At 33.4% G+C, this 26,411-nt stretch overlaps 2 protein-coding genes across 2 annotated transcripts in view; both read left to right on the forward strand.

Annotated features, from left to right (window-relative positions):
• The window catches only part of LOC126967144 (aldo-keto reductase AKR2E4-like), a 347,892-nt gene that overhangs the window by 213,827 nt on the left and 107,654 nt on the right, over nucleotides 1-26,411 (forward strand). The gene's annotated exons all lie outside the window — the stretch shown is intronic.
• The window catches only part of LOC126966438 (cyclic nucleotide-gated cation channel alpha-3), a 315,362-nt gene that overhangs the window by 140,592 nt on the left and 148,359 nt on the right, over nucleotides 1-26,411 (forward strand). Inside the window, exon 2 of the mRNA XM_050810481.1 lies at nucleotides 3,560-3,769. Coding sequence (XP_050666438.1) covers nucleotides 3,632-3,769 — 138 coding nt within the window. The 5' untranslated portion in view covers nucleotides 3,560-3,631. The remainder of the gene's footprint in view (nucleotides 1-3,559; nucleotides 3,770-26,411) is intronic.

Raw genomic sequence — 26,411 nt, forward strand, 5'->3', positions numbered from 1 at the left:
ATACCCTATCTGCGATATTTAAGGTACTTTCCCTTCATGTCCCATAACTTTGGGACGCCCTGTATATATAATTTGTACTAAGATTCGATAATACTCCATTATCTTTATAAATAATAATATAACCTTGTATGGAGTTTTCAAGAGGTGTGAATAATTTATTATTGAACCGCTGAGGTCAATGGAGATTAGGGTGTCGTCTGATTTAACCTTTACTGATAGATGTCAAAGTGTCGGGTGTTGTTATTTACTTTGCACATTGAATCAAAAAATCGTAATTTTGTTAAATAGTAAGCGATTATTGTTATTTTTAAGGTTGATCCTTACAGACTTTTATTTCAATGATAAGTAGTGCGAAAAACTTAATAATATTATAATAGATTTAGATTTTTTTTTATGGAATAGGAGGACAAACGAGCGTACGGGTCACCTGGTGTTGAGTGATCATCGCCGCCCACATTCTCTTACAACACCAGAGGAATCACAAGAGCGTTGCCGGCCTTTAAGTTAGGCGCTTTTTTTGAAGGTACCCATGTCGTATCGTCCCGGAAACACCGCGCAAGGAAGCCCATTCCACAGCATTGTAGTACGTGGAAGAAAGCTCATTGAAAACCTCACTGTGGAGGACCGCCACATCCAGAATATATTAGCATATAGACAACCCGATAATCTGTGACGAAGTTTGATTTGTCAATGTATGTGCTAGCTAGTGTTTTACATTCAAAATACAAGGAGGTTATTCCGAGGTTAGGGCGACTGTTTATAATCAAAGTCGGTTACAATACAATACATTCCCTTCCTTACCCTTTTAGAAGTGAATAGTTCTTTAGCGGCGTTGAGCACTTTTCTTGGAATGAGTATTAAATTTTAAACTCGCGTCAGGACACGTGACCTGATCGAAAATTCGTAAGACAGTCGTTGAAATTATGGATGAAAGTTGATTTTATATGAGAGATAAACGTTTTTAATGTTAAATAATTGTAATTGTTCTAAAGTGTTAATTTTTTTATGTAATATAAATTGTCATTTTAGTATTCGATAGCGCAATAAATGAATATTGTATTTAACCATATAAATGCTAGTACTTTTATACTGATAAATGAAGCAATTCGTGCGAAATAATCCCCTAACCATTCCAAATTCCTGCTGGCACTGCCGGATTGCAACCTTTTATTTTTTTCTTTCTTGCTGTACCTCCATTAGAGATGTTCTTCCCTCTTGCATGCTTTGTTTCTCTATGCGCTAGTATATATTAAGTCTATGATTATAATAACATATCCAGGAGAAATAATTTCAATAGGTAATATTGCAATTTATCACTGATTTTTTCGAAATATCTTATTTGACCAATAAGTTATGTATAAAATAGTAGTAGGTAGATCCTACTAGTAAATTATCATATTTTATGTATTTTTTTTGTTGGTGCTTACTGCTTAGGCCCAAAGAGGATGTAAATAGTACGTAATAAGAGGCGGGGCTGCCTTAGTAAAAATTTAAATTTAGTTAAGTATGAAACGTGCAGTGATTTGACATAAGTTTGAGATAGTAATGACAATATTATGGCGACGAAGTATAATCCGGATAAGGTTGATAGCGAACATTTGCTTAAAACGTAGCGGATTTAGGCTATATATGTTTTTTACAAGATTGTAGCCGTCATCTGTCAATCTATCAATGACTGCTCGTTTCATACAATGAAGTAAATGGCTTTTTTTAGAGAGTTCGCTAGGCTACTTAAGCCTATGAAAAAGACAGAATAGATTCAGTACAGAGTAGACAAGCGTTGTATTGCCATATAAAGTAATAAAATAAATCAATAATTAAAATTTTTGGGGTATAAAAAATAGATGACGAAGGATTCTCATACATATCAAATATATCGTAGGTACATAAAATTTATCTAACTACAATTATTGTATTCAATTGCCATCTTTCAACCCTATTGCGGATCTGTGGAACAGAATAATATAAAAATCGCGATACAAAAATAGATATTGATCGTAGACAGATGAAAAATTTAAAGTTGTATGTATTTTTAATGCTGAATCATAATAAAATAAAATAAAATAAATTGTCAAAAAAAAAAATATGATGATTACCTTTATCATAATAGATATTGGCCGATTCTCAGACCTACCCGATATGCACACAAAATATCATGCGAATTGGTTTCGGAGGAGTTTGGTAACAAACAACGGGACAAGAGAATTTTATCTATGAGATAATAAGGTAGATAAGAGGTAAGAATTATTGATTGAGCAAGGTTTAGCCTTAGGGCTTAGACACAGCATTACATTTTCTCACTGCTCATTAAATGAGAATGTTCAAGTATTTTACTCTGCGACCATAAAAGTGTCACAGACGCAATAAGATTTGGATCGATACTTTATTTTCTATAGCTACTCTTATAGTTGATAGACAAATTTTAATATCCAAAACTTTCTGAAAGCCTCCTGTCAAACGGCTTTTTCTCCTCGACTTAATGGCGCCACCTTAATACGCTAGGGATGTGTCAATAAAGTAATTGATATCGACGATAATATTGTAATATTTGTCACAGACAAATATTATTTGTTTACCATGGCCTATTTTACGGTTTTGTGTTTTCACTTTCCTTGTCGCAATGTGGGAGTTTCACTGCGAGTTTTACATTCAAGTGTCTGCAAGGCGAGAAATATAATGTTTCTAATCATTTATTACTTTGAAATTTAAGATTTTGTTTAGAAACTTATTTATTTATTTAAAATTCTACCACAGATAATTTAAACGTCTGTCTGGGACCAGATTGTGATTTGTTTATTTATTGCCCAATTAGCACGGCAATGCCACTTAACATTAATTAGACGAAACACAAATAGGAAAAATTACAAACAAAAAAGGAATGCTAAAGAATAATTGAATTAATTATACAATTTCAATGGTCTCCGCGTACCTTAGTATTTCTGAAATTTATTATTATATTTATTTTCATTGATAATCTTATTGCAATAATTAATGTGCAGCATTCATTGTATATAATATGGTAATATTTAAAACAGCATAACATAATATAATACTGGAAGATTTATTAAATGAAATAAATTTTTAGGACAAACTAGTTTTACCTTTGTGAAATTAGTTCATCCTTTAGGCGATAGCATAAAACGGTACATTCTAGGAACCTATGCTAGGAACTAGTTTCTCCTATCGGCCTTTAGACAAACCCGTTTAGCCTAGGCTGAACTAGTTGAACCTAACATGAATAAGTACACTTCAAGATAAACTGGTTTGGTCCTAGTCTATTCTAGTTCTACCTGAATAAAAATCTGATTTTTAACCAGTCAGAACTATATTATTCTAAAATCGGTAACATATGCATTGATATAGTTGAACATAAGTTTTCCCAACTTCAGGACGTGTGTTTGAAATTTCAAAAATATGTAGGACTAAATTGAAAGTTCACCTGATAAGAATTGATTAACGCCGTAAGCTACTGAGTTCTGAGATAGCAAATAAAAAAATACGCACAAATTGAGAACCTCCTTTTTTTAAGTTAGTGACAATTGTATATTAATTGTTACAGATGATGATCATACCAGTGAACAAGTCCAAAAGCAATTAGTGTAACTCATCTAGTGATGTATCAGTGTAAGCCATGAAGTTGAGTGTGAGTGCGTACCGCGCTCATGCGTCGGCGCACAAGAAGATCCTGACGTCATCGTACCAGCAACACTATGGAAGCACCGCCGCGCCATCTTGTAATCCTCTGCAACCGACGAACTTCACACCGCAGGTATTTTATTTTAGACATCCATTTTAACAGCTTGACTAGATATTATATTTAAATACTTCCATCATACTTTAAATTGTTATAGACACGGTAGCAGAAGTTTTGAACTAATGAAAAGTAACATGAATTTTTCTCACAGGAAACCATACTATTTATGATTATTTGAATAAATTACGAGCAATCTATCAGCAATACATTCAGTAATAATTTACCGTAACATTTCAGCATTATTATTAAAATTGAAACAAAGCATTATGAATTGAGGACAGATGACAATACAGTGGAAAATAAAATTTTATTTTTACATGTTGGTAAGCTTTACGCGCGTTCCGTGCGAGTTCTGTTACCAACTGAGCCAACCGTTCGAGTGACGTATCGATGATAAAATCTTGTATGCTTTGTTCAACTCCCAGGTTCTTCAGGGTTCGACTCCCGCATCGTTCATAAAATATTGTGTTGAAATTTTATTTGTGTAATTTATCCCAGAAGTGAGGGTTATCACTTTAAAAACATAACAAATTGTTAATCGTTGTAATGTTACATCTACGGTATTTTATAAGTTTTAATTTAAGCCGTTTAAAACATTTAAATGTGATTTATAAGACTAAATTATTTCAAAGTTTTCATAAAGAACATGTCTGAAATAGTTTGTTATACTACAGTGACTTGTAAAAAAAAACCTATTATAAATTTTGTGAAGAAGAATTTACTAAGTACCTAGATATGTATGAACTGAAACATGTAAAGCTCGGCGGATAAATTATTACATCATATTATGTTCTCATGTAAGTGACAATATTATGTTTTTAATGAGAAAATAAATATCTTTAAACAGCTCGAGACATAGCTTGTTTTACATAATATTTGTAGTTGTATTACATAATATTATTAACCTCTATCCTCGCTTTCATAAAGTTTTCACTTGTGTCGTATAGTCGTATTAAGCTGTAGTGTACGTTTGATTTGGAAACCAAATTGAAATACTGTATATACCTTAGATTAAGGATTGGTCTCCACTGCGCTCCAACAAGATACCGCACTACCTAAGAACAAAAGCTTTTTTATTACGGCAACTTTTAGATGCTTGTGTGCGTGGCATCTTTCAAATTTTGTAACATTCGCTTCGTGTTATTTTGCTTTGAAATTAATAAAATACATAATACTTACTGATGATATATGATCCCAGTGTCTTTCTTATTTCTTGTAGTAGATTTTTTTACAAAGTTTTACTACGCAACCCGGCATTTAAGTTTCAATTATTAGCAAAGTTTAACAGAACATGTGGCACGTCAATGTCACACATTGTTCGAGACTGGCTCGAGTTCGCCACATCTGCGTAGTACTAGTTGTCGCACTTAACGACTACGCCTGCGGTTTCTAATTTAAGCGAAACGGAGACCAATCCGCACGCTGGCTAAGCTGTAAGGAATTGGAAATCTGACTTCTAAGGCTGCGTAAAGTCAATGCCACAAGAAATTTTTTACGTAAGTTGGGTATTGCTTTTTCAGGCGTATTTAAAAGTAGAATGAGAAAAATATACATATGAAAGAGAATAATATATATTATAACAGTTATTCTATTGCTTAAATTATTATTTTTTTGAAAATAGCAGACGTGTACCGTTGAGATTATTATACTCATTATATTATAGAATGAAGAATTTAAAATCTATCTTTCCTAGCTAACGGTATGTTGTTATGGAGCAGTGCAGTCGATATAAATACCATCTTTCTGCTGCAAAAGAGGGCTATTCCCGCAATTTATAACCTAGGTCCTAAAGAATCATTAAAAGAAAAATTTATTGAAAAGAACATTTTAACTGTTGCATCTCAATATATTTTTGTTAATGTTCTGTATGTTCATAAGCACATTGACGAATTACGAATTCTTTCGTCTTATGAATTTTCGACCAAGTCACGTGTCCTGACGCGAGTTTATCATTTTATACCCATCTTAAGAAAAGTGCTCAACGCCACTAAAGAAGTTTTTATTTCAAATATATTATCGTTATTATTATTATTAACACGTACGCTGAGGCCCAAGCAAACTCCCACTATACCTTGCTAAACACGAGTGGAGGTCTTACGAATTTTCGAACAAGGTCATATGTCCTGGCGCGAGTTTAAAGTGCTCAACGCCACTAAAGAAGTTTTAACTTCAAAAAAAACCCGCTGAATTTCTTGCGCCCTTTCTTCTCAGGTCTGAGGCATAGTATTTAGAATGGGTTGAAGTATGACGTTCAATAAGTGATTTTGTATAAAAATAATTGATTTTAAATCGATTTGCTTTCCTTTTCTCTCTTGCTGTATCTCCATTAGAGATGAACTTCTCTCTAGCACCCTTTGCTTGTCTATGGTAGCTAGAATATGTCTTTGTGTTTACCGTACTGTGTGCCACCCGTATGGCTATGAAAACATAGATTATGGAAAAGTGTATAGCTAATTCAAATTAAAAATAAATGATAAAAATATTTGAATTTGAATATCACCTCGAACATTTTTAATAAATGTCAAAAAATACGAATTATTTACATTTGTGTACCTTCATAATATGGTTGAAATTGTACAAAGATTAAGTTAACTACAACAATAAAACAAAGACAACATTATGGTGTTATATAAAAACATCCAAGCAGTTTACAACCATAAAATTCATATTCAAGTTTATTGTCTATGATGTATTCAACAGAAGTGACTTGCGGAATAGTCTCGTAAAATAAACGAGGGTGGAACGTTGAAAACATTTCGAGATTTTTAACGTTTTGTTTTATGCTTTCGGTTAGGTATATGTAAATGTTATGCGCTGATGAATACCCCAGGTAAAATTGTTTACTGAGATTAACGACCTGAATAGAAACACAGTGTTTATTTAAATGATATTTATTGACGGTGTTTACTGACATCTAAATTTGGCTAAGGTAAGCCAAGATTACGGGTTGGGTCATAGTCAAAATATTTATAAACAACACATGCCCAAAAACTACATTTATGAAAGATATAGTCATATCTTAGAAATAATGTATATTTCACAGGTGTATTGTCAAAGCCGTGATATTACAATTTCACTATAGATATTATAATTTTTAAACGGTAGATTGTCAATCGAGTTCATTGCTTACAATTTAACGGCCTGGTGTTAGTGACATTGTAATGTCACGGGTACACTATAGTGATATTGTAATAATATTCAGTTTGTCCTATTTCAACAATTTAGTTTTGACTCAGTGGAAAGAGCACTCGCACGGAACGCGAGAGATTGCGGGTTCGAGTTCCGCATCAATTCATCAATTTGTATAATTAATCCCATAAGTGAGCGTTATCACTTTAAAAGAAAAAAAAAACAAATTGTTTATACTCTCCTAAGTGAAAACATAACTTAGACAAGAGTGTCATTCAAGGAAAATTGTCACAGCATAAATGACTAAAGAGCCACGTTGATTGGTGTATTATACGGCAGGAAATGGGGCCGAGTTATTGGACCATTTAGAGATCTGGGAGTGGCATGTAGAGTTATTTTCATTAAGAACGTCTAGGGAATTCGAGACATTACTATAATGAGGTTTTTGCGGAAAGCTCCGCAGAACGAGGAAGTTTGTTTCATTATTACTATCATGTTCTGTTCTAGATGTATTCGCATTGTGAATATTGTAGTGAGGCGTGTCTTCTTTGGTATTCGGGCTTATTAGATACACTAGAATTAGGAAATAAGATTAAAATGTATTTTTTTTAAAACAAGAATTAGGAAATTAGTTTAAAAAACGGTTTTTAACAACACAATGACTAATATTCGAATAGAAATCGGGCAGAGTAACGTCCTAACTAGTCAACGGTTGCAGCAAAAATGTGTCGACTGTCGATGCTGGGGCGACGCCGCCTTTTATGGACGTCTTCACCATGTCCAGCTCTCACTGTCAACACAATTTAAATAATTACTCTGACAAACAATCAATACGAAAACGGGCAGAGTTTCGGTGAGATGTTCACAGTGCGACGACAAAGGAATTAATTGTCACCTACTGTTCTGCTACCGCTTATATAGCGGTCTGTCAGCTGCAAGTGGGAAGAGGTGACGTCACGTATTGAAAATTTTCTTGTGTTTCTAAGACTAGATGTTCCAATCTTTATATAATAAATAAATTATTATTTAAATCAACTCATAGAAAATACAATTGAATTCAATTAGCAATCATTAATCAAAACTTTGCAAAACCAGCAAGTCAATTATAGTGTGTAGAGATTTTTATGTAACTTGCTTGAACATTCTGTCAATTGTACTAGCCTTAAAAAACTATTTCAAAGTTTTAATTTGTTCAATGTATTTTGGGAACCTACTAGAATCACTTCTACAACAGTAACCTGTTTAGATAATATTTTTACAAATGTTACTATTACTAGTAAACTTATAATTAACAATCTTCAATCGGACCATTTTGGGAAACTTATAAAAGTAAATACAAGATCGGACAATCTCAGACCAAAAACGATTATACTCGTACCAGTTACTGGTAGCCGTCTACAGAGGCTTAGGAAAAATTCGGTAAATACCATACAATTTTTACACTGTGGTGAAACTGCTAATTTTCACTATAACCTAGTCTTCAATTCCTTCTGTGAGAAATTTGACAGGATTTTTACTCCAGTAACGGTAACAGTAAACGACAAACATTGTTTTAATGATTGGACAACAATGGGTATCCACAAAAGTCGTAAACGCTTATATGACCTATGAATAATAGTGAAGAATTTAAAATATATGTAAAAAAATACTGCAAGCTCTTTAAAGTAGTTTGCCATGAAGCGAAGACACATTTCACTGTAGATAAAATTAAACACAGTAATAATAAAGCAAAAGCAACTTGGACTGTAATTAACAATGAAAGTGGTAAATTGAAGTGCCGTAACACCTCTATGTGTTTAAATATTAATAATCGCGTCATAAATTCGGAAATAGAAATTGTAAATGAATTTGATAAATACTTCTCCGAAATCCCAATTATCACGACCAAAGACCTAAACTCTTCACCAAAAGCAGCACATGATATGCTTAAATTACACGTACCAGTATCTTCCATTGATTTGAAATTTAAGTATGTCAAAGGTCTAAAAATCTTCAAATTAATTAACCTAAAAAATACAAAGGACCTATGGGGCCATTCGACTAATATTGTAAAATACATACTTGACATTATAGCGCCTGAATTAGCAATAATATTTAACGAATGCATAGATGATGCAGCAAAGTTATACCTTTGTTTAAATCGGGCAGTTCTTTTGACCCTCCTAATTTCAGGCCTATTTCAGTGCTTCCTGTTTTTAGTAAAATTTTTGCTTCAGCAGCTACAAATGCATTTTTGTTAATTATTGAACAAAACTCAATTTGGTTTCACTAGAGGCTTATCAACAATTAATGCGGGTACTATACTCATTGAGCACATCTTTGACGCCTGGGAAGAGTCACAGGATGCATTGGGCATTTTTTGTGATTTGTCCAAAGCATTTGACTGCGTCCACCATGAAACTTAACTCCTAAAACTAAAGCATTATGGAGTAAAAAATAGAGCCCTTAATCTGTTAAAATCATATTTAAGTGAAAGAGTTCAGATAGTCGAAGTAAATGGCAAACGGTCTTCGGGTAAACCTGTGGGAATAAGTGTTCCGCAGGGTTCTATTCTCAGTCCTTTCTTGTTTCTTATATATATTAACGATCTACCGTTTGTGCTAATGATAGCCATGATTGTATTGTTTGCTGATGATACTTCACTTATTTTTAAAGTGAAGCGACCTGCAGATATTGATGCATGGAAATTTGATAATTATCAATCTTGCAGCGTAAAGGGTAACATAAAATGGAAAGTGACTTTTTTGCAATATATTCACTAATAGTTTTCGTTTTTATTACGTAATTTATTGTAAATATAAATAATATCAAATCTATATTCCGATTTTTAAATAATTACAAGTCAATTTCAAGATAATGTATATATATATATTAGAAATTTTTTAATATTGCTGAAAAACATATTGTGTTAATAAAAACACACACATAAAATAACTGTATTACCCGGAGAAAATTATAGTGTGTCATCTACGTACATATAATTTGCTACAAGGTACCAAGGCTAATCATATAATTGGCATAATACAATAATATACTAAATACCGCACTAGTGATGTAATCTTCTAATATATAAAATTCTCGTGTCATGGTGTCAAACATTGAACTCCTCCAAGCTCTCCTCAAGCTGTTTAGCTTGACCGATTCTGATGAAATTTTGAGTGCATATTGGGTAGGTCTGAGAATCGAATAACATATATTTTCATCCCCCTTAATGTTAAGGGTGGTCCACAAGATTTTTTTTTTAATTTTTTTGACATTTTTTTTTAAATTTGTTTGATTATGAGCAGCAAAAATACATAAAACTTCAAATTTTCACTCATCTACGATCAACAGTTACTTTTGTATTGCGATTTTAATATCGGCAATACAACGTATGCTGGGTCAGCTAGTAGAAAAATTAAAATTATCTTACAGAGTAAGAGCGTAAAAGGGATGTAAAAAAAAGGCTTTGGGGACTGCCGATTGAAGTGAAAACTAAGTAACTTGTGAATTGTATCATCCAGCTATCAGATTAACAACTTTTGGAAAACAAGATTTTATAAACGATGCGTGACTCGAACCGACGTCCTCTCGCGTTCCGTGCGAGTGCTCTTCCAACTAACCGTTCGAGTGACGTATCGTCATAAAATCTTGTATCCTTTGTTCAACTATCAGGTTGTGGCTTAATCTACAGGATCTACTTTACAGTTGATAACCTGCTCAACCCCATTATTTGCATATTAGGAAATTCACTTGAGATGTCGCTCTTGTAAATCTAAACAATTTGTTATGTTTTTAAAGTAATAATTCTCAGTTCTAGGATTAATACACAAATATAATTTTGAAAACAAAATTTTATGAACGATTTTTTTTTCTACGAAATTTCAATCTTACCAAATTCATGATCAATCAATTAATTTATTTTGGATTTCAAGTGCTGCGTTTTAAATTTAAAATATTGCTTTGTTTGCTCCTGGGACAGTGAGAGCTCGACTTTATTTCCATACGATGTATATATAATTACATATAATAAATGTAATTTCATTCATTCTAAATAGAAGATCTTGGATACTAAAATACATCCTATATAATTTTAAATATTCCCTGAGTAGTGTTTGAGCCGGCCTTTTGAATTTTAATTTCTTTTACTGTGAACTACTTCATTGTAATGCATAACTGAAATTCGAGTGCTTGAAATTGCTTCTTTTGAAAGCTTGTGAGAAACTAAGTACTTCAATTTTTAATAGAGCTGGAGGACAACAGAGTATGCGGGTCATCTGATGGTTAGAGATCATCATTATTATGTTATCTGGTTATCCTATAAATAAATAAATAAATCAGCTCACAAACTAAAGAAACGCGAGCGTTGCCGGTCTGCCAAAACCACGCACCCAAATAGTGGAAATTATTAATCACACCGTGATAAACGCAGTTGCAGACAAACCATTAAGAGACCAATCAAAGCTAAGATATCTAGCGTAATTGACCACTGGGTTGACGCCAAAAATTTGATCAGCAAAGCTGGTTGCACGCGGTGAAATGTTTGAGCAAATATTGTGGTACACGGAACCAGAAAGAGAGTAATACTCCATATGGACTGGTCGGGCTTAAGCCAAGCCAAGCCAAGTAAAAAAGGTTATCAATACAGTAAGACCTTAAGGTCTTAAGGTCTTACTGTATTGATAACCTTTTTTATTCTGGACTCACGCTTAATAGCTGGGGTACGAGTCAAATTCAAATTCAAATTCAAAAACACTTTATTCATGTAGGTCACAGAAATGACACTTATGAATGTCAAAAAAAATATATAAAAATATTGTTTCTTATTCAATTTACCGCAACTTCGTAAAGGGTTGAGCTAATGAGAAGAAGTAGCAAGAAACTCATTGCCATTCTTTTAAGTCAAGATATACATTTTAGTTGTTTTACAAATCATTTCAATTACAATATATGCAAAGTGACGCAACAAAAATACTCAAATGTCAAAAACTTAAAGGCTTACATGAGTAAGTCAAAAAAAGAAAAAAAAAGTAAATTAATACTTATAAACACAAGAGTTATTGAGTATAGTAGATGCATCAATCCACACATACCGTAAATAAATAGAGGCATTATGTGAGCATTTCATAAAATAAAATATATAATAACTTTAACTTTAAAGGAAATAATAATAATAAAAAAACACGTCAAGCAGACCTTCCGGTAACAAGATCATCCAGCCCCCACGAGTAGCACCCGTTCACGAGCATGACGCAAGGACCAGCCATCGCCTCCCTCGACCATATTTTAGGGAAGGGAACGAACCGCCCCACGCCACAAGCAGAGGCATTTAAGCGAGCATGACGACACCTGTCACGAGAAATCTACCGAATAACAAAACAATTCAAGTTCATCTACATATTATGAAATACTATTAATATTAATATTATTACTTATAATTTTGGTTCAAATTACATAACTCATGATAATGATTATTAAAATTGATTAAAAAACAGAAACAATATTAATATTTAAATTATATAACTATAATGACATTTATCAAACTAAGACAGACATGTAACAGCCCAACAGCTCAGTCCCAAGGGTTCTTTAGATCCAGATATTTTGTAGTACCCTTTTGTATACAACTTCTTCTTTAGCACTGATTTATATTCATTTAAAGGTAAGTTCTGAATGTCAATAGGGACCTTATTATAAAAACGTATACACAGACCTCTGAATGAATTTGTGACTTTTTGGAGTCGACTTACATGAACAGCAAGCCTATCCCTATTTCTAGTATTGACATTATGAGTGTCACTAATTAATTAAACGAATTTATATTTTTTTTTACATAAACAAGGTTTTCATATATGTATTGCGATGTCAAAGTCAAAACTTTTATTTCCTTAAATTTTTCCCTTAGTGACACTCTTGGTCCTAATTTATAGATGGCACGAATAGCTCGCTTCTGCAGTGTGAAAATGGTGTTAACATCGGCAGCATGTCCCCAAAGTAAAATACCGTATGTCATCATACTATGAAAATAGCTGAAGTAGACCAACCTCGCGGTATTTTCATCCGTAAGTTACCGAATTTTTTTAACTGCGTATGCTGCAGAACTAAGCTTTTTCGCCAAATTCATAATATGCGGACCCCACTGAAGTTTGGTATCTAAGGTTATCCCTAAAAATACGGTTGTATCTACAGGTTTCAACTCATCGTCTTTTACTACAATATTTGTGTCAACCTGTCTAACATTAGGCAGGGAAAATTTAATACATTTGGTTTTTTTTTCATTAAGAAGGAGATTATTCGTAGTGAACCATTCCACTACTTTGGAGATAGCATTGTTCACGTCATCAAAAGCAGTATGCTGTCTATGTAGTTTAAAAAGTAAAGAAGTATCATCTGCAAACAATACTATCTCATGCTTATTTTGTACAAAGTATGGTAAATCATTTATATATACAAGGAATAGGAATGGCCAAAGAATCGAACCCTGTGGAACGCCCATGGTAATGGGAGATCCAGCTGACCTCTTACTGTTCACTTCAACCATCTGAAACCTGTTGCCCAAATAAGACTTCAGAAGGCCAAGTGCTTCTCCCTTGATACCATAATGATGTAGTTTTCTGATTAAGATTTCATGATAAACACAGTCAAATGCCTTGGATAAATCACAGAAAATACCAACGGCATCCTGACAACTATCCCGTGCTTCAAAAATTTGCTGAATAAGCTCAACACCAGCATCTGTTCTTGAGCGACCCCTTGAAAAACCAGATTGTTTAGTGCACATTAAATTGTTACCATAAAAATGATTAAGCAATTGTTGTAAAATAAGCTTTTCAAATATTTTACTTAGCTTCGGTAGAATAGATATTGGTCTAAAATTTGTGGGGTCAGAAGAACTACCGGCTTTGAATAATGGAATGACTTTACTCTGTTTCATCAAATCAGGAAACACACCATTGTCAACACATAAGTTAAATATGACAACCAAGTATGGAGCAATACAATTAGCTATGGAGTGAATTATTTTAACGGAAAAGCCATCAAGATCAGCAACCTTTTTAAATTCTACTGATTTAAAGGCTTTCATTACATCATTGTAAGTAACATGAGTGAATTTGAACTCTATTTTACATTCATTTACATTAGACATAATTATAGATTCAGCAAGAGTGGCAGATGACTTAAGGGCCTTGGTGGTGGAAACTGGAATATCAGCAAAAAATCTTTCAAAAGCATCAGCAGCATCTTGGTCTATATCCAAGATTTTATCATTTGTTTTTAAACTAAAATTTAAGTTGTGAGGTTTGTTTCTTCCAGTCTCACTGTTTATTACTTGCCATGTTGATTTTATTTTATCTGAACTATTTTTAATTTTACTACTTATATACATTAATTTTGCTAAGGTACATGAGCGTTTTAATATCTTTGAATAATTTTTTACATAGTTAGAAAATATTTCTGAGTGATTATACAATTTTTTCTCATAAAGTGAGTATAATTTCCTCCTGCTAATATAAATTCCTACCGTTGCCCAATCACTGAAAGACAATGAATTATTTTTCTGTATATACTTTGGCTTAAATATAACATTGTATTCACCTTTGATAACATCAATAACAGAATCATATAGTTCATTTGGGTCCTCATGATAATTTACATTAGGCAACTTCATTAAAGTATTTGATCTAAAATTATTTAGGCGACTAGTGTTCACAGGTACATTTTTAACACTACTTAGGTTTACTATAAATAAAATTAAAAGTGGTTAGTAGGCCACAGTGGTCTGATTCTAATTTATTTATAATTAACTTTGACTGTGGAACAATATTGGTAAATATATTATCAAGACAGGTTGATGTAGTCACTGTAATTCTAGTTGGCTCTAAAAATAAATTAACAGATTATAGCATCGAAATAGGGATATTAGCTTAGTGCTCAGGCCGGATTCAACTAATAAATTGACATTAAAATCTCCACAAACAAGAATATTTTTATTATTTTTATTACTAATTTTAAATAATACTTCATCCATAATTTTTTCAAAAATGTCATATGATGCAGCTGGTGGTCTGTATGCACTCATTACAACAAGCTGCTCAAGCTCTATACAGGCTATCTCAATAGTTTGTTCAACTGACAGGCTCACAATATCTGAACGTTCTTTATATTTTAAACTGTTATGAATCAGTATTAGAGAGCCTCCGTGTTTTGCATTTTGTCTGTTTAACGAATTAGCAACCTTGTGCTTCCCAAAATCATATTTAGAAGGTAGCAATTTTTGGAAGGGCATGCATTGCATGCAAGTTCCTCAGTCTGTCATCCTACCATGGTCTTCAGTTTTATAATATTATTATATGCGTATGCGAGATTGTTTTCCACTATTTCATACCTTAGCTATTCAATTGATGATCACTAAATTTTGCACACAAGTTGTCAGGAGCACGTATTAGGACACTTTTTATACCGGAATTTTGTAAGTGCTAATACATTAGCTCGGAACTACATATAACGAATTATGGTAGTGGAAAGTTATGACAGGAGAGAGAATAATTTCCTCGGAATGACGTAAGCAAAAATTAAGCAAAATGGATATCGTTTCATTGTTTCTCAGGATTGCGAAGAATTTGGGATGATTTTAGAAACCCAAAATTTCCGTTATTGAAATTTATGATTTCAACGATAGGATTTGGGGGTAGTAGAGAATGAATTTGGGATAATTTTTGAGATTCAAAATGTACGCCGCGCAAAATTATCTACAGTAAAGCGGATGAAGTTGTACGTATGAGCTATTATTATATACTTTTAAATTTTAAATATTTTTGAAGTGATAACTTCTTTAGTAACTTGTAACATGTTGCTGCAGTTAGGATCCTCATGATTTAAGACGTAATATATTCTTGTAACATGATAAGTCTCATTATTATTATTATTAATAATAGACTAAGCAGCTTTCGCTGATGCGTCTATATCATTTGCCATATCTTTATCACTTTGTCCTCCACTTCGTCGAACGATCCTAGGTACCAATTCCCCAGTCCCTCGATTATGTAAAATTTTAAATTCTTATAGCGTAGCTGATATTGATATATATGCTGATTCCTTAGCCAAATTCCGCAAGACCATTTGCAGCATCATTGGTAATTTTAAATAATGTTATAATTGGAAAATTGATGTAACTGTGTATAACTCATTTATTAATTTAAAAAAAAATGTTTAATTTGTCACTTATAATATATAATACCTAAAATTAATTACTTATGTGCATGCTGTGTTTAATTGTAAGTTATCACCACATTTAGTTCCTAGTTTTTAGTTCTTCTTTTTATATTTGTGTGTAAAATTGTAAGTGATTGTAAATAAACCTAATAATTAAATAAATAAATATCTATTCAAATGTTTGTCAGGAAGTGTTTTAATGATTGGCACAGTAATTTCACTAGCTTTTGCGCCCTTCAAACTGAAACACAACAAGAATTACAATGCTTCTGCTTGTTTTGATTAAATAATTAGTTATGAAATAGTTTGTTAATTATAATAAAAATCATTTGTGCGGGTTCATACAACCCGTTGCAAATGAAACTTTTAATCACAAAAAACATATTAATCCTACTAATATTATAAATGTGAAAGTTTGTATGTCTGGATGTATGTTTGAACTTCTTTAACTTTAATCTCTAGCAAGGAAAAGATCAATACAATTTATATGGCAAAACAACGTTTGCCGGGTCAGCTAGTATCAGCATAAACCTTTGTCAGATAGGGTTCCCACTTACTCTCCGTCTTGAGAACCGGGGTTAGATCATTCAGTCAACCTGACTTAAAAAAAGGAGTTGAAATTAATGATTCAACGTCACCTCTACTCCGTGGACGGCTGTAATGCGACACAGATGGACGAAAAAATTGATTGATTGATGAGTCAAAGTCAAATAAACTTTACTGAATTAGGTATAAACTAAGCGCCTTTGAATCGTCACTTTAAATATTTCTTTTAAATCACTGAATCTATCATGTTCGGAAAAAGTAGAGCTCGGGAGAAGAAACTCAACGGCCAATCTTTTCAATCAATAGAGTATTTTACAATGGCTGTAATATATAACAAATTAGTTTGTAAGATGCTGCATACAATATATGAATTCTGTTTAAATAATAAAAAATATTTCATAAAATGTAGTAAAGAATAAACTGTTTAAATATAAATTATCGTATATTGGAAGCATCAATCTTTAGAGCTTGAATTTATTGTTTGTGTAAGGATGCTTCGTAAAAATTGAACTTGTAATAAAAGTTTCACTTTAATAAAAGTCTTTTTGTATATAGAGATATATAATTTAAGTTTTTCTTAATATAATCGTGTTTGTAGTTTAGTATATCAAGGGATGGAAGGAATTAAGAGAAGAAGATTGTTCAGCTCCTCAGGTTATGCAGGCGAAGGAATATGTGCAGCCCACTGGTACTCTCTCGCCTTCCTGACCTGAGGATATGAGCTGCCACTCCTGAAGACGACGTCTGAAGACTCCTTGTAGATTTAGAGATTTGTACACATGTATTTGAGCTATGTACATGGGGCACACTAAAAGTTTTGCACTTCTAGCTAATCGGAACTATTTGAATTTCGAATGTTATATTTTTTGAAACGTTGCAACCTTCTTAGTAATAAAAAAACAATTGGCGGAAAATCATTTGTCAATTGTTTTTTATCACACATCAAGTTCTACGTACGCAACGAAAATGGAATTAAGTTGAAAAGATTTTAGAGTGATGATTTTTAATCATTATAAAAGTTCTCTCTCTCCGCAAGACTGTGCCGCTCGTCTCCAAAATGCTTTTAGGAGAGAAGCATCTTGCTTGAGCACCGTGAGGCGATGGTTTGCCGAGTTTTGAGAGAGGTCGGGATTCTTGAGATGACAAATTTCGTGAACGGCGGCCTTCAACTGCCATCAATTAAAATAATGTGACCCCTGTTAAGCGGCTTAGTGAAGAAAACCCGCGGATTACCTATGAGACAATTCGAGGACTATAGGGGATTGGTATGAGCCAAATTTGGAAATTTGTCCCATCTGCACAATTCCACTTGAAGATCAAAAGAGGGGTAATGCCGAGTGGTATTCTACCATTTGTTTGCCCAGGATGTTAAAAAAAGTTCGCGAAAGACGACTAAAAAGCCGCGTTCTCCTACATCATGACAACTCTTCTTCACACACGGCCAATACAATACTAAGTCATTTTGAGCTTCCGAAAAAGTACAACTCGTCACCCATCCTGCACATAGCATCATAGCACCTAGCATCCTGTGATTTCTGTATTTTTACCAAAAACAAAGATTTAATGTGAGGTTTCACTTTTACCAATTCGACTCTTCGGTCAGTGTTAGCGTTCAATCACCATGTAGAAAACATGCCTTCAGATCTGTGGTCCTCCTGTTTTAAAAAATGGTTCGATCGCATGAAAAAATGCTTAAAATGTAAAGGAGAGTATTTTGAAAAGCAATAAACATAATATTTTGGTTATAACATGTTGTTTTTTTAAGTTACGCAAACTTTTAGTGTGACCTACGTATATGATCAATTTTCAGCCTCTATTCTTAGCTAATTTTGAAATATTTAGAGATAATATATTAATTAATACCTCCAGATATATACTTGATTATATAATGTGTGTACTTAAATAGGCAAATGAGTGAATTTTCTCTAATTTTTTATAATCATTGAATAATACTTGTTATATATATATAAGCTTGCTATGCCTGCAATCCGGCTTAGCCGAATTAGTATGTCGTTTGTTGAAAGATTTTCGGATTTTTATCATATTAATATAGTATATTACAGAATGCGTCTCAAGACGTGTTACAACGACGGTGACAAAGTTTTGCCTTACTGCACCAAAGACTAACGACATACTAGCGGTTAGACAAACAACCCATGCGAGAGAGAAAATATCTCTAACGGGGATACAGCAGCATAGAAAAAGCTAAGCGAATCTACCTACCATGAACTCTTATTGCGAATCAATTGACAACCTAAAATGAACTGCTTTGCTATTTCGTACCACGACGTGAATAAAGCTATCTAATTTAGGTTGACGTCAAATCAACTGATTAAATCGCAATGATATAAATTGATTGTCAAAATTGATATCAACTGAATCGCAAACTGATTTAGTTCGTTCATTCATTCGTACCATGAGGTAATATTTCAACCTAAACTGGATAGCTTATGTGTCAAAGTGAGCGATTCGAAAAATGTTCCTACTTCTTTAGAGGAAAGCGAATCGTGTTTTTAATAACTTTTAAAAAATAGTGAAAACATACAGAAAAGGAAAATTTTATTGATAGATAAAATGAGAATATTTTATTGGACTTTATTGTAAAACAAAATAAATACCGAAAATGAAAATACTAAAGACGAGGCAGTAAGGGCTCGGGGCTATAACTTGTTTGCAAGAACGAATAAAATAAAATATACTCTGTGGTCCTGTAAAATCAAACATTAATGGAGGTGCGTTCATAGCTCGTTATTTTTACGAAAACACCTGCGGGCCTACCATGAACTCTTATTGCGAATCAATTGACAACCTAAAATGAACTGCTTTGCTATTTCGTACCACGACGTGAATAAAGCTATCTAATTTAGGTTGACGTCAAATCAACTGATTAAATCGCAATGATATAAATTGATTGTCAAAATTTATATCAACTGAATCGCAAACTGATTTAGTTCGTTCATTCATTCGTACCATGAGGTAATATTTCAACCTAAACTGGATAGCTTATGTGTCAAAGTGAGCGATTCGAAAAAAGTTCCTACTTCCTTGGAGGAAAGTGAATCGTGTTTTTAATAACTTTTAAAAAATAGTGAAAACATACAGAAAAGGAAAATTTTATTAATAGATAAGATGAGAATACTTTATTGGAATTTTTTTGTAAAACAAAAACTGAAAATAAATTACAAAAATTAAAATTCTAAAGACGAGGCAGTAAGGGCCCGGACTATAGCCTGTTCGCAAGAACGAATTTAATAAAATGTACTGTGTGGTCCTGTCAAATCAAACGTCAATGGAGGTGCGTTCATAACTCGTTATTTTTACGAAAACACATAAGCAAACATTTAATTTGTAATTCAAAGAACTTTATTTTTCATTTCATTTTCATTTTATAAGTCCAAAAAAGGCTTAGCGGTTTATTATTTGACGCTATAAAGCACAATTTTAAAATGTTTTTTTAGTATTTTCTACGCAAAAAAACCGCCAAAATTTTAGGTTTCGCCACGCAACGCAACGCATAGGTTCGAGTAACAGAGACAAACTTATGTTACGACTGTAGAGCGTCATTTCTTTCACACACCGCGGACCACAGACAAATTTATTTCGTTCATTCTTCATAAGCGATCCAAACACCATTCAGTAAAAGGCACTTGAATTCATGGTACGAATTTTAGCGATGCAGTTTAGGTACCTAAATTGAACTACATCGGAATCGCATCGCTTATTAAAAGTTGATGGTAGGCCCTCTGATCAGGCATTATAAGCCTGTCATGTCAGTTGCTTATATCAGTTTACAGTATCAGTCTCAAAAACAGAAACAAAGAGGCACCATTTAATTTATTAAATTCCTCTGGATGGCTCACTAGGAAACCATGTGCAGAGCCAATCAGTGATTACAGTCTGCTATGTAATTTCATTTAATGTTACTAATGAATGAAATAGAACTAAAACTGATAACAATACAATATTTATCTGACTTGTATATCTATCTTATAATAAGAAACTTTATAAAATGAAATAGTAATAGATAAAGCAAATCGTTATAAATAAATTAAATATATACACATTAAGTTATATTAATTTTGAATTGATAATTTTCTCGGTTTCATCGTAAGATTTTAAAACAAATTTGAATACTAAATTGTTAAAAGTGGTTACCACAGTTACCTTTTGTTTTGTATTGACAATGTCACTTGCGAACTAGTTTATAAAGGGGAGATTCATCGAGAAACTTTACGGTATCGGAAAATCATGTCAATCAAGTGAGACATATCTGACATATAAATGACAACTTAAGTAAACCATCATAAAATATTTTTGACAAAGACTATTCGTTATACGTAAAATATACTATATTTTGAATTACCACCCCGAATTTCAATCAAAGTTATCATAACTATCAAATCTAATCAAAATTTCTTTATTTGTACACAGCCATTTAAAATCACATATGAAACTCTCCTGGTAGATTTAGATAATCTGTGTTAGGAGTGAATCGCTCATTGCAAGTTATACAAAACAAAATTAAAAACTAAAAATAAGGAAGTTATTGTCTCTAGTAAATTGGATTATAAACAAACAAAACCAGTTATCTAGTCGGCCTGGCAGCCCGGGCGATCGCACGCGAATTAAGTTATTAATTTGAATGGGGATCAGGTTGTATTAGCATCGTGCTATAGTTATAATAATTTAAAAAAACTCTAATTATATAAAGTAAGGATTCAAATCAAGAAGCTTAGATCATTGTTTTTTTTTCAAATATTAAACTATTAAAAATAAATTAATTCCAGAAGTTTTTCTCGCTTTTTTAGGAGTGTGCCGTGAAAAGTCTATGCGAGTAGGGGAGACAAGCCACATTTAATAAGGAATTCATCCCCACAATCTGGATATGTGGTGGTCGTCTAAAGTGCAGTTTTATAGGAACTTTCTTCTGGACTACAGTTCCAAGGCACAAACATCACATTTTAAGGAATTCGTCATTAAAGTTTAATAAATATAAGTGTATTCCATACATGTGGGTTGGGCTACTAAGTCATGATGTCATTTAAAGAGTGACAGTAGGGCTGCCATTTTTAGTCAGTCCGTTAATATATATGAATCACGTGACCAGTTTTGTGTTCTTAACTCAATTTCGACGTGAATGTGGTTTGGAAAGTTTTTCTGGAATTACGTCCAAATAAGCTATGGAATGAGCTTACTTCTGCAGTGTTTCCAAGACGATTCGATATGGGAACCTTAAAAAAAGCGCGGACTCCTTTTAAAATAGCCGGTAGAGCTCCTGTGTTTTCTCTGGTGTTGCAAGAGAATGGGGGCGTCCGTGATCACTTAACATCAGGTATTCGGGTCACCTGTTTCACGCGTTTGTCCTACCCTTAAATAAAAAAGCGGCCAAGTACGAATCGGACTAGCCCATGAAGGGTCCCGTAAGCAGCAAGGAACATAAATAAAAGTTATTTAATAATAATAATAAAATTTGAGTTGATTTTATGAAAGGTAAATTGCAATTTATGACGTATTAAAAAATAGTTTTTTTTACTACCTTACTAGATTTCGTTAATTTTTTTTGTAATTTTCGGTTTGCACGGTAACGTCCATCACATACTTTTTTATAGTTTTATCATTTTCTTATTTTAGAAGTTATCGGGGTAGACACATTTTGGAAGTATTCGCACAAACTTCAATTTAGAAAAGAATTATATTAGAAAACTCGTTATCATTTTGGAAGACCTATCTATAAATACCCCACACGTATGGGTTTGATGAAAAATAATTTTTACGTTTCACTTCTAAGTAACCCCCAAAATTTATTGTTTTTTTTTTTTCTATTTTTGTGTGAAAATCTTAATGCAGTTCACAGAATACATGTACTTACCAAGTTTCAGCAGAATAGTTCTTATAGTTTTGGAAAAAGTGGCTGTGACATAAGGAATGACAGAAAGACATGATGTATCCATAAGGGTTCTGTTTTTTCCCATTTGGCTACAGAACCCTAAAGTATTCATAATTTCTAACTTATTAGCTTTCAAGCTAATAAGTAATATTATGGTATCTAGGACGATCTCAACTCGCAGCAATTAGCAGTAAGAGTTAAGATTTACAACAAAAAACTGTAAATTTCAGAATGTTTTAATCACTTTATTTACCAGTGGGAGGCTCCTTTGCACAGAATGCCGGCTTGATTATGGTTACAACAACGGCACCTATTTCTGCCGCGAAGCAGTAATGTCATACACGTTACTGTGTTTCAGTCAGAAGGGCGCCGGAGCTAGTGAAATCACTGGGCAAACGAGACTTTACATCTTCATTTACATCTTACAAGGAGGATTTACGATTCAATCGTAGTGCCGCTCAGAATTTTTGGATTTTTGAAGAATCCTGAGCGGACAACATTGTAATGGGCAGGGCGTTTCACTTACCAACAGCTGAACGTCCAGCTCGTCTCATCATCAATCATCAAGATAGAAATTCAATTTTAGCCTAAGAAGCAGGACTTTCAATCAACGTACCGCTTAGTGAGTTAAAGTTGTATTACGACCTTTTTGCAACCGCTTTTATTGTAATAAGGTTATAACCCTATATTGACTAAGGTTACAAAGTTTGCTGCGAAATAGAAAAACAACTTACTGAAACAGGGCAATGAAATTGTGGTTGAAATGTTCAATTTCCGACCGGCGCGCCGTTTACTGGCGATTGGCAAATAGTCTTTTCATCAAATTCTTTCAATAAATTTTTAAAATTAGTTTAGTCATCCATGTTTCGTTAGGAGGACAAGGTTCACTTGATGGCAGTGGAAGCCAATATTGAAAGCTAGTAGAAAAAGTTAATGATACTTAAGGGAAAATATTCAATATAGGTTGAACCGGCCGTTATTTAAACAATTAAGTAAAAATGTTTTAACTTAAAGTATTACCTTTTTAACTATCGCTCGGAATTTTTGTTAAATTTATTAAACGCCCTCTGTTGTTCGGTTGCTATAACACTCCAGCTCATATACTGGTTCTGTAGCTGGAATACGTTCTAATTGTTATTACAATACAAGTAATCTGTTTTGTGTTTGTTATTACGTGTTATTGGATTTTGGAATGATATTGGAATCTAGGTAGTGCTATAGCTATCACGAAAAACTAAAATGAGGCTAGTCAACGTCAAATTTTTACCATCTTTAGCTATGGGGCTGTGATATGTACACTTAAGAAGGCCGACAGGGATCAGGATTGATGCCTTTGAGATGTGGCGCTGGAGGAAGATGCTCCAAACCCCTTGAACAGCATCCCGAACCAACCAATCCATCCATCACAATCTAGATGTAAAAACCAGACTCACATCCATCTGCCTCCGTAGAATCTTAGAGTTCTTTGGACATACCGCCAGAAAATATGACCACAACCTCAACGATGACCCAGAGATCGCAGCCCTATAAGATGGTCTGACCAAATCCGCACATCTCTGGATATCGGACTTCATGACGCACTGCACGTAGCCAAAGACCGACATAGATGGCGAACTATTGTCAAAAAGTTGAATCATTAGAGAAATCACGTCCCTCAGCAATGAAGAATACGACGGGAGGAGGTATGCTATTATCACTTGGCATCAAAAATGTCGCCATTGACCACTGTCATAACACTGGATAAGTATGTGAGTAGTTTGAATTTCAAATGCTATCAATAATAAAATTAGTGACAAAATTTCCTTGTCCTTACTTGATCACTGAGTGTTTGTTGTGAATGCCAATATAACGACACAGATATCAAGAGAACCACTCGTAAATAAGTCCGCTTGATGCCGTCGTAAATGTATTCCGATGTTACGGTTCAAGTTAAGGAGTACTTAATTATTTGAGTGTTTTGAGCTTATTTCGCTGTGATGAAGTCTTGCTTTATGATTAAACCTTGTATACTTTTTATTATTGCAATCAGATGAAAATTAGAATTGTATTTATATACGACTAGTCGAGACTTAACTATCCTTTCAACTTAAAACTTTATTTATTTTAATTCAAATTTGGAACACGCTCATTATTTTAATTAAATACTTTCGAAAGATTAAAACTCGTATAATTGTAACTGTTTTTAAATTAGATTTTTGCGTAAAAGTTACATTTATTTTAGTTAACCCGACGTTTGAGTCCCCCTGAATACGAGATCTGGAAAGGTCTTAATTACAAATAAATCTCTAAATTACAAGCGTTTTAATCCTTTAAAAGTATTTTATTTAAATGTGTAACATTCGCGTTAATCAAAGAAAATACCATCACTTGATTATGTTAGAAACTTCGATCACTTCCCGCCATTTCATAAATATATATCGAGGTAAATGTTTTATCTAGCACTCCTTATGCTTAAAACTTCTTATTTGTGAAAAAAGAGTAAAGACTTTAGACAAAGTTCCTCAAGATATTGTCTTAGACCGTGTTGTGAGAGGTTTTTAATAGATTTTTTGAAAGTGTTGAACTTGTTGAACCTCGAACTCTCCAAGCCTGGCTTAAAGTAAACGTTTCGGACTCTATAAGACCAGAAAAGGGCCTCGTCTGACCTAGATCAGAATCCAAAAAAAAATATGATCAGTTTTGTAAGACATGACTTGCTCTAATCGACACACCAACATCGAGTCGCAAAGTAAATATCTATATATAGCAGTGACTAAATTTCCCATTGAAATACTGCGTAAATCCAGTGGCCAGACAGATTAAGGCCTATATTTAAGCCAAATTTCTAATAAAACTCTTTTCTATCTATTGCTGAGACTTGGATAAAAAATTACATATATTAGATTTAAGTAACAGAATTAATTAGACGAGGCACAAAAATCCCGTATCACGGTGACACGGTGAAATTTTATAAATTGTGTTTGGTCCAACTTCTGAGATTGAAGGGTTTGTATTTCGAAACGGTTAGTGATTTTATTAAAGTGAAATTTCTTTTGGGACGATGTGAATTGGATTTTATGAAACATCTACCATCATATGCGGGCACAGTAAAATCTTTTCGTCCCAAATACCTTAGTGTCTGAAGACGAAGGTTTTTAACCAGTGTGTATTTAATGCCAGTGATGACTTTCGGTACGCAGACATGCTCGCCCAGAGGGCAATGAAGAGGGCTATGCTCGGATTTCACCGAAATGGAATCATAAATGAGGACATCTGTGGGAAAACTATAGTCCGATATAGCCCAAGTAATTGAGAAACTAAAGGGGCATTGGGCTGGGCACATAGCTCTATGGACGGATGACCGTTGGGGCAATGAAGTCCTTGAATGGCGACCATGTACCGCAAGATGCAGTGTTGAAAGGCCCTCAACGAGATGAATCTATAATCTACTCAAGTTCGCGGGACATGTTGGACGAAGGCAGCGCAGGACCGACCTTCGTGGAGATCTTTGTGGGAGGCTTTTCTCCAATAGTGGAAGTCTTCCGGCTGATATATATATGCATGTTTTAAAAATATATGTATATTTAAGTTAAAACTTCTTTAGCCACTGTATTTTATAAGTATTGAATGAGACTCAGTCGTCACGCTCTGTCGGGTAAAGTTGGCTCGGGTTGATTAAGGGAGAGTTGCTTTGTGAACATAGTGAGTGAACATAGATATTAGTTACATAGATAAAAAAAAATTTTTGTTTGACAATCTCAATTAAAGAAATATTTGGAATCAATATTAAGATTTTTTTAATACTTTAAAATAAAATGGCAGTGCTTAAGATAATATAAACGTAGAGTAATAATCCCCTTTTTGCCTATTTTTGCATTAGGATTTCTTTTAATTTGGAAGTGCAGCTACTTTTAATGTGCTCAG

The sequence above is a fragment of the Leptidea sinapis genome, chromosome 1, assembly GCF_905404315.1.
Source record: "Leptidea sinapis chromosome 1, ilLepSina1.1, whole genome shotgun sequence".
In the NCBI taxonomy this organism is placed as follows: domain Eukaryota; kingdom Metazoa; phylum Arthropoda; class Insecta; order Lepidoptera; family Pieridae; genus Leptidea; species Leptidea sinapis.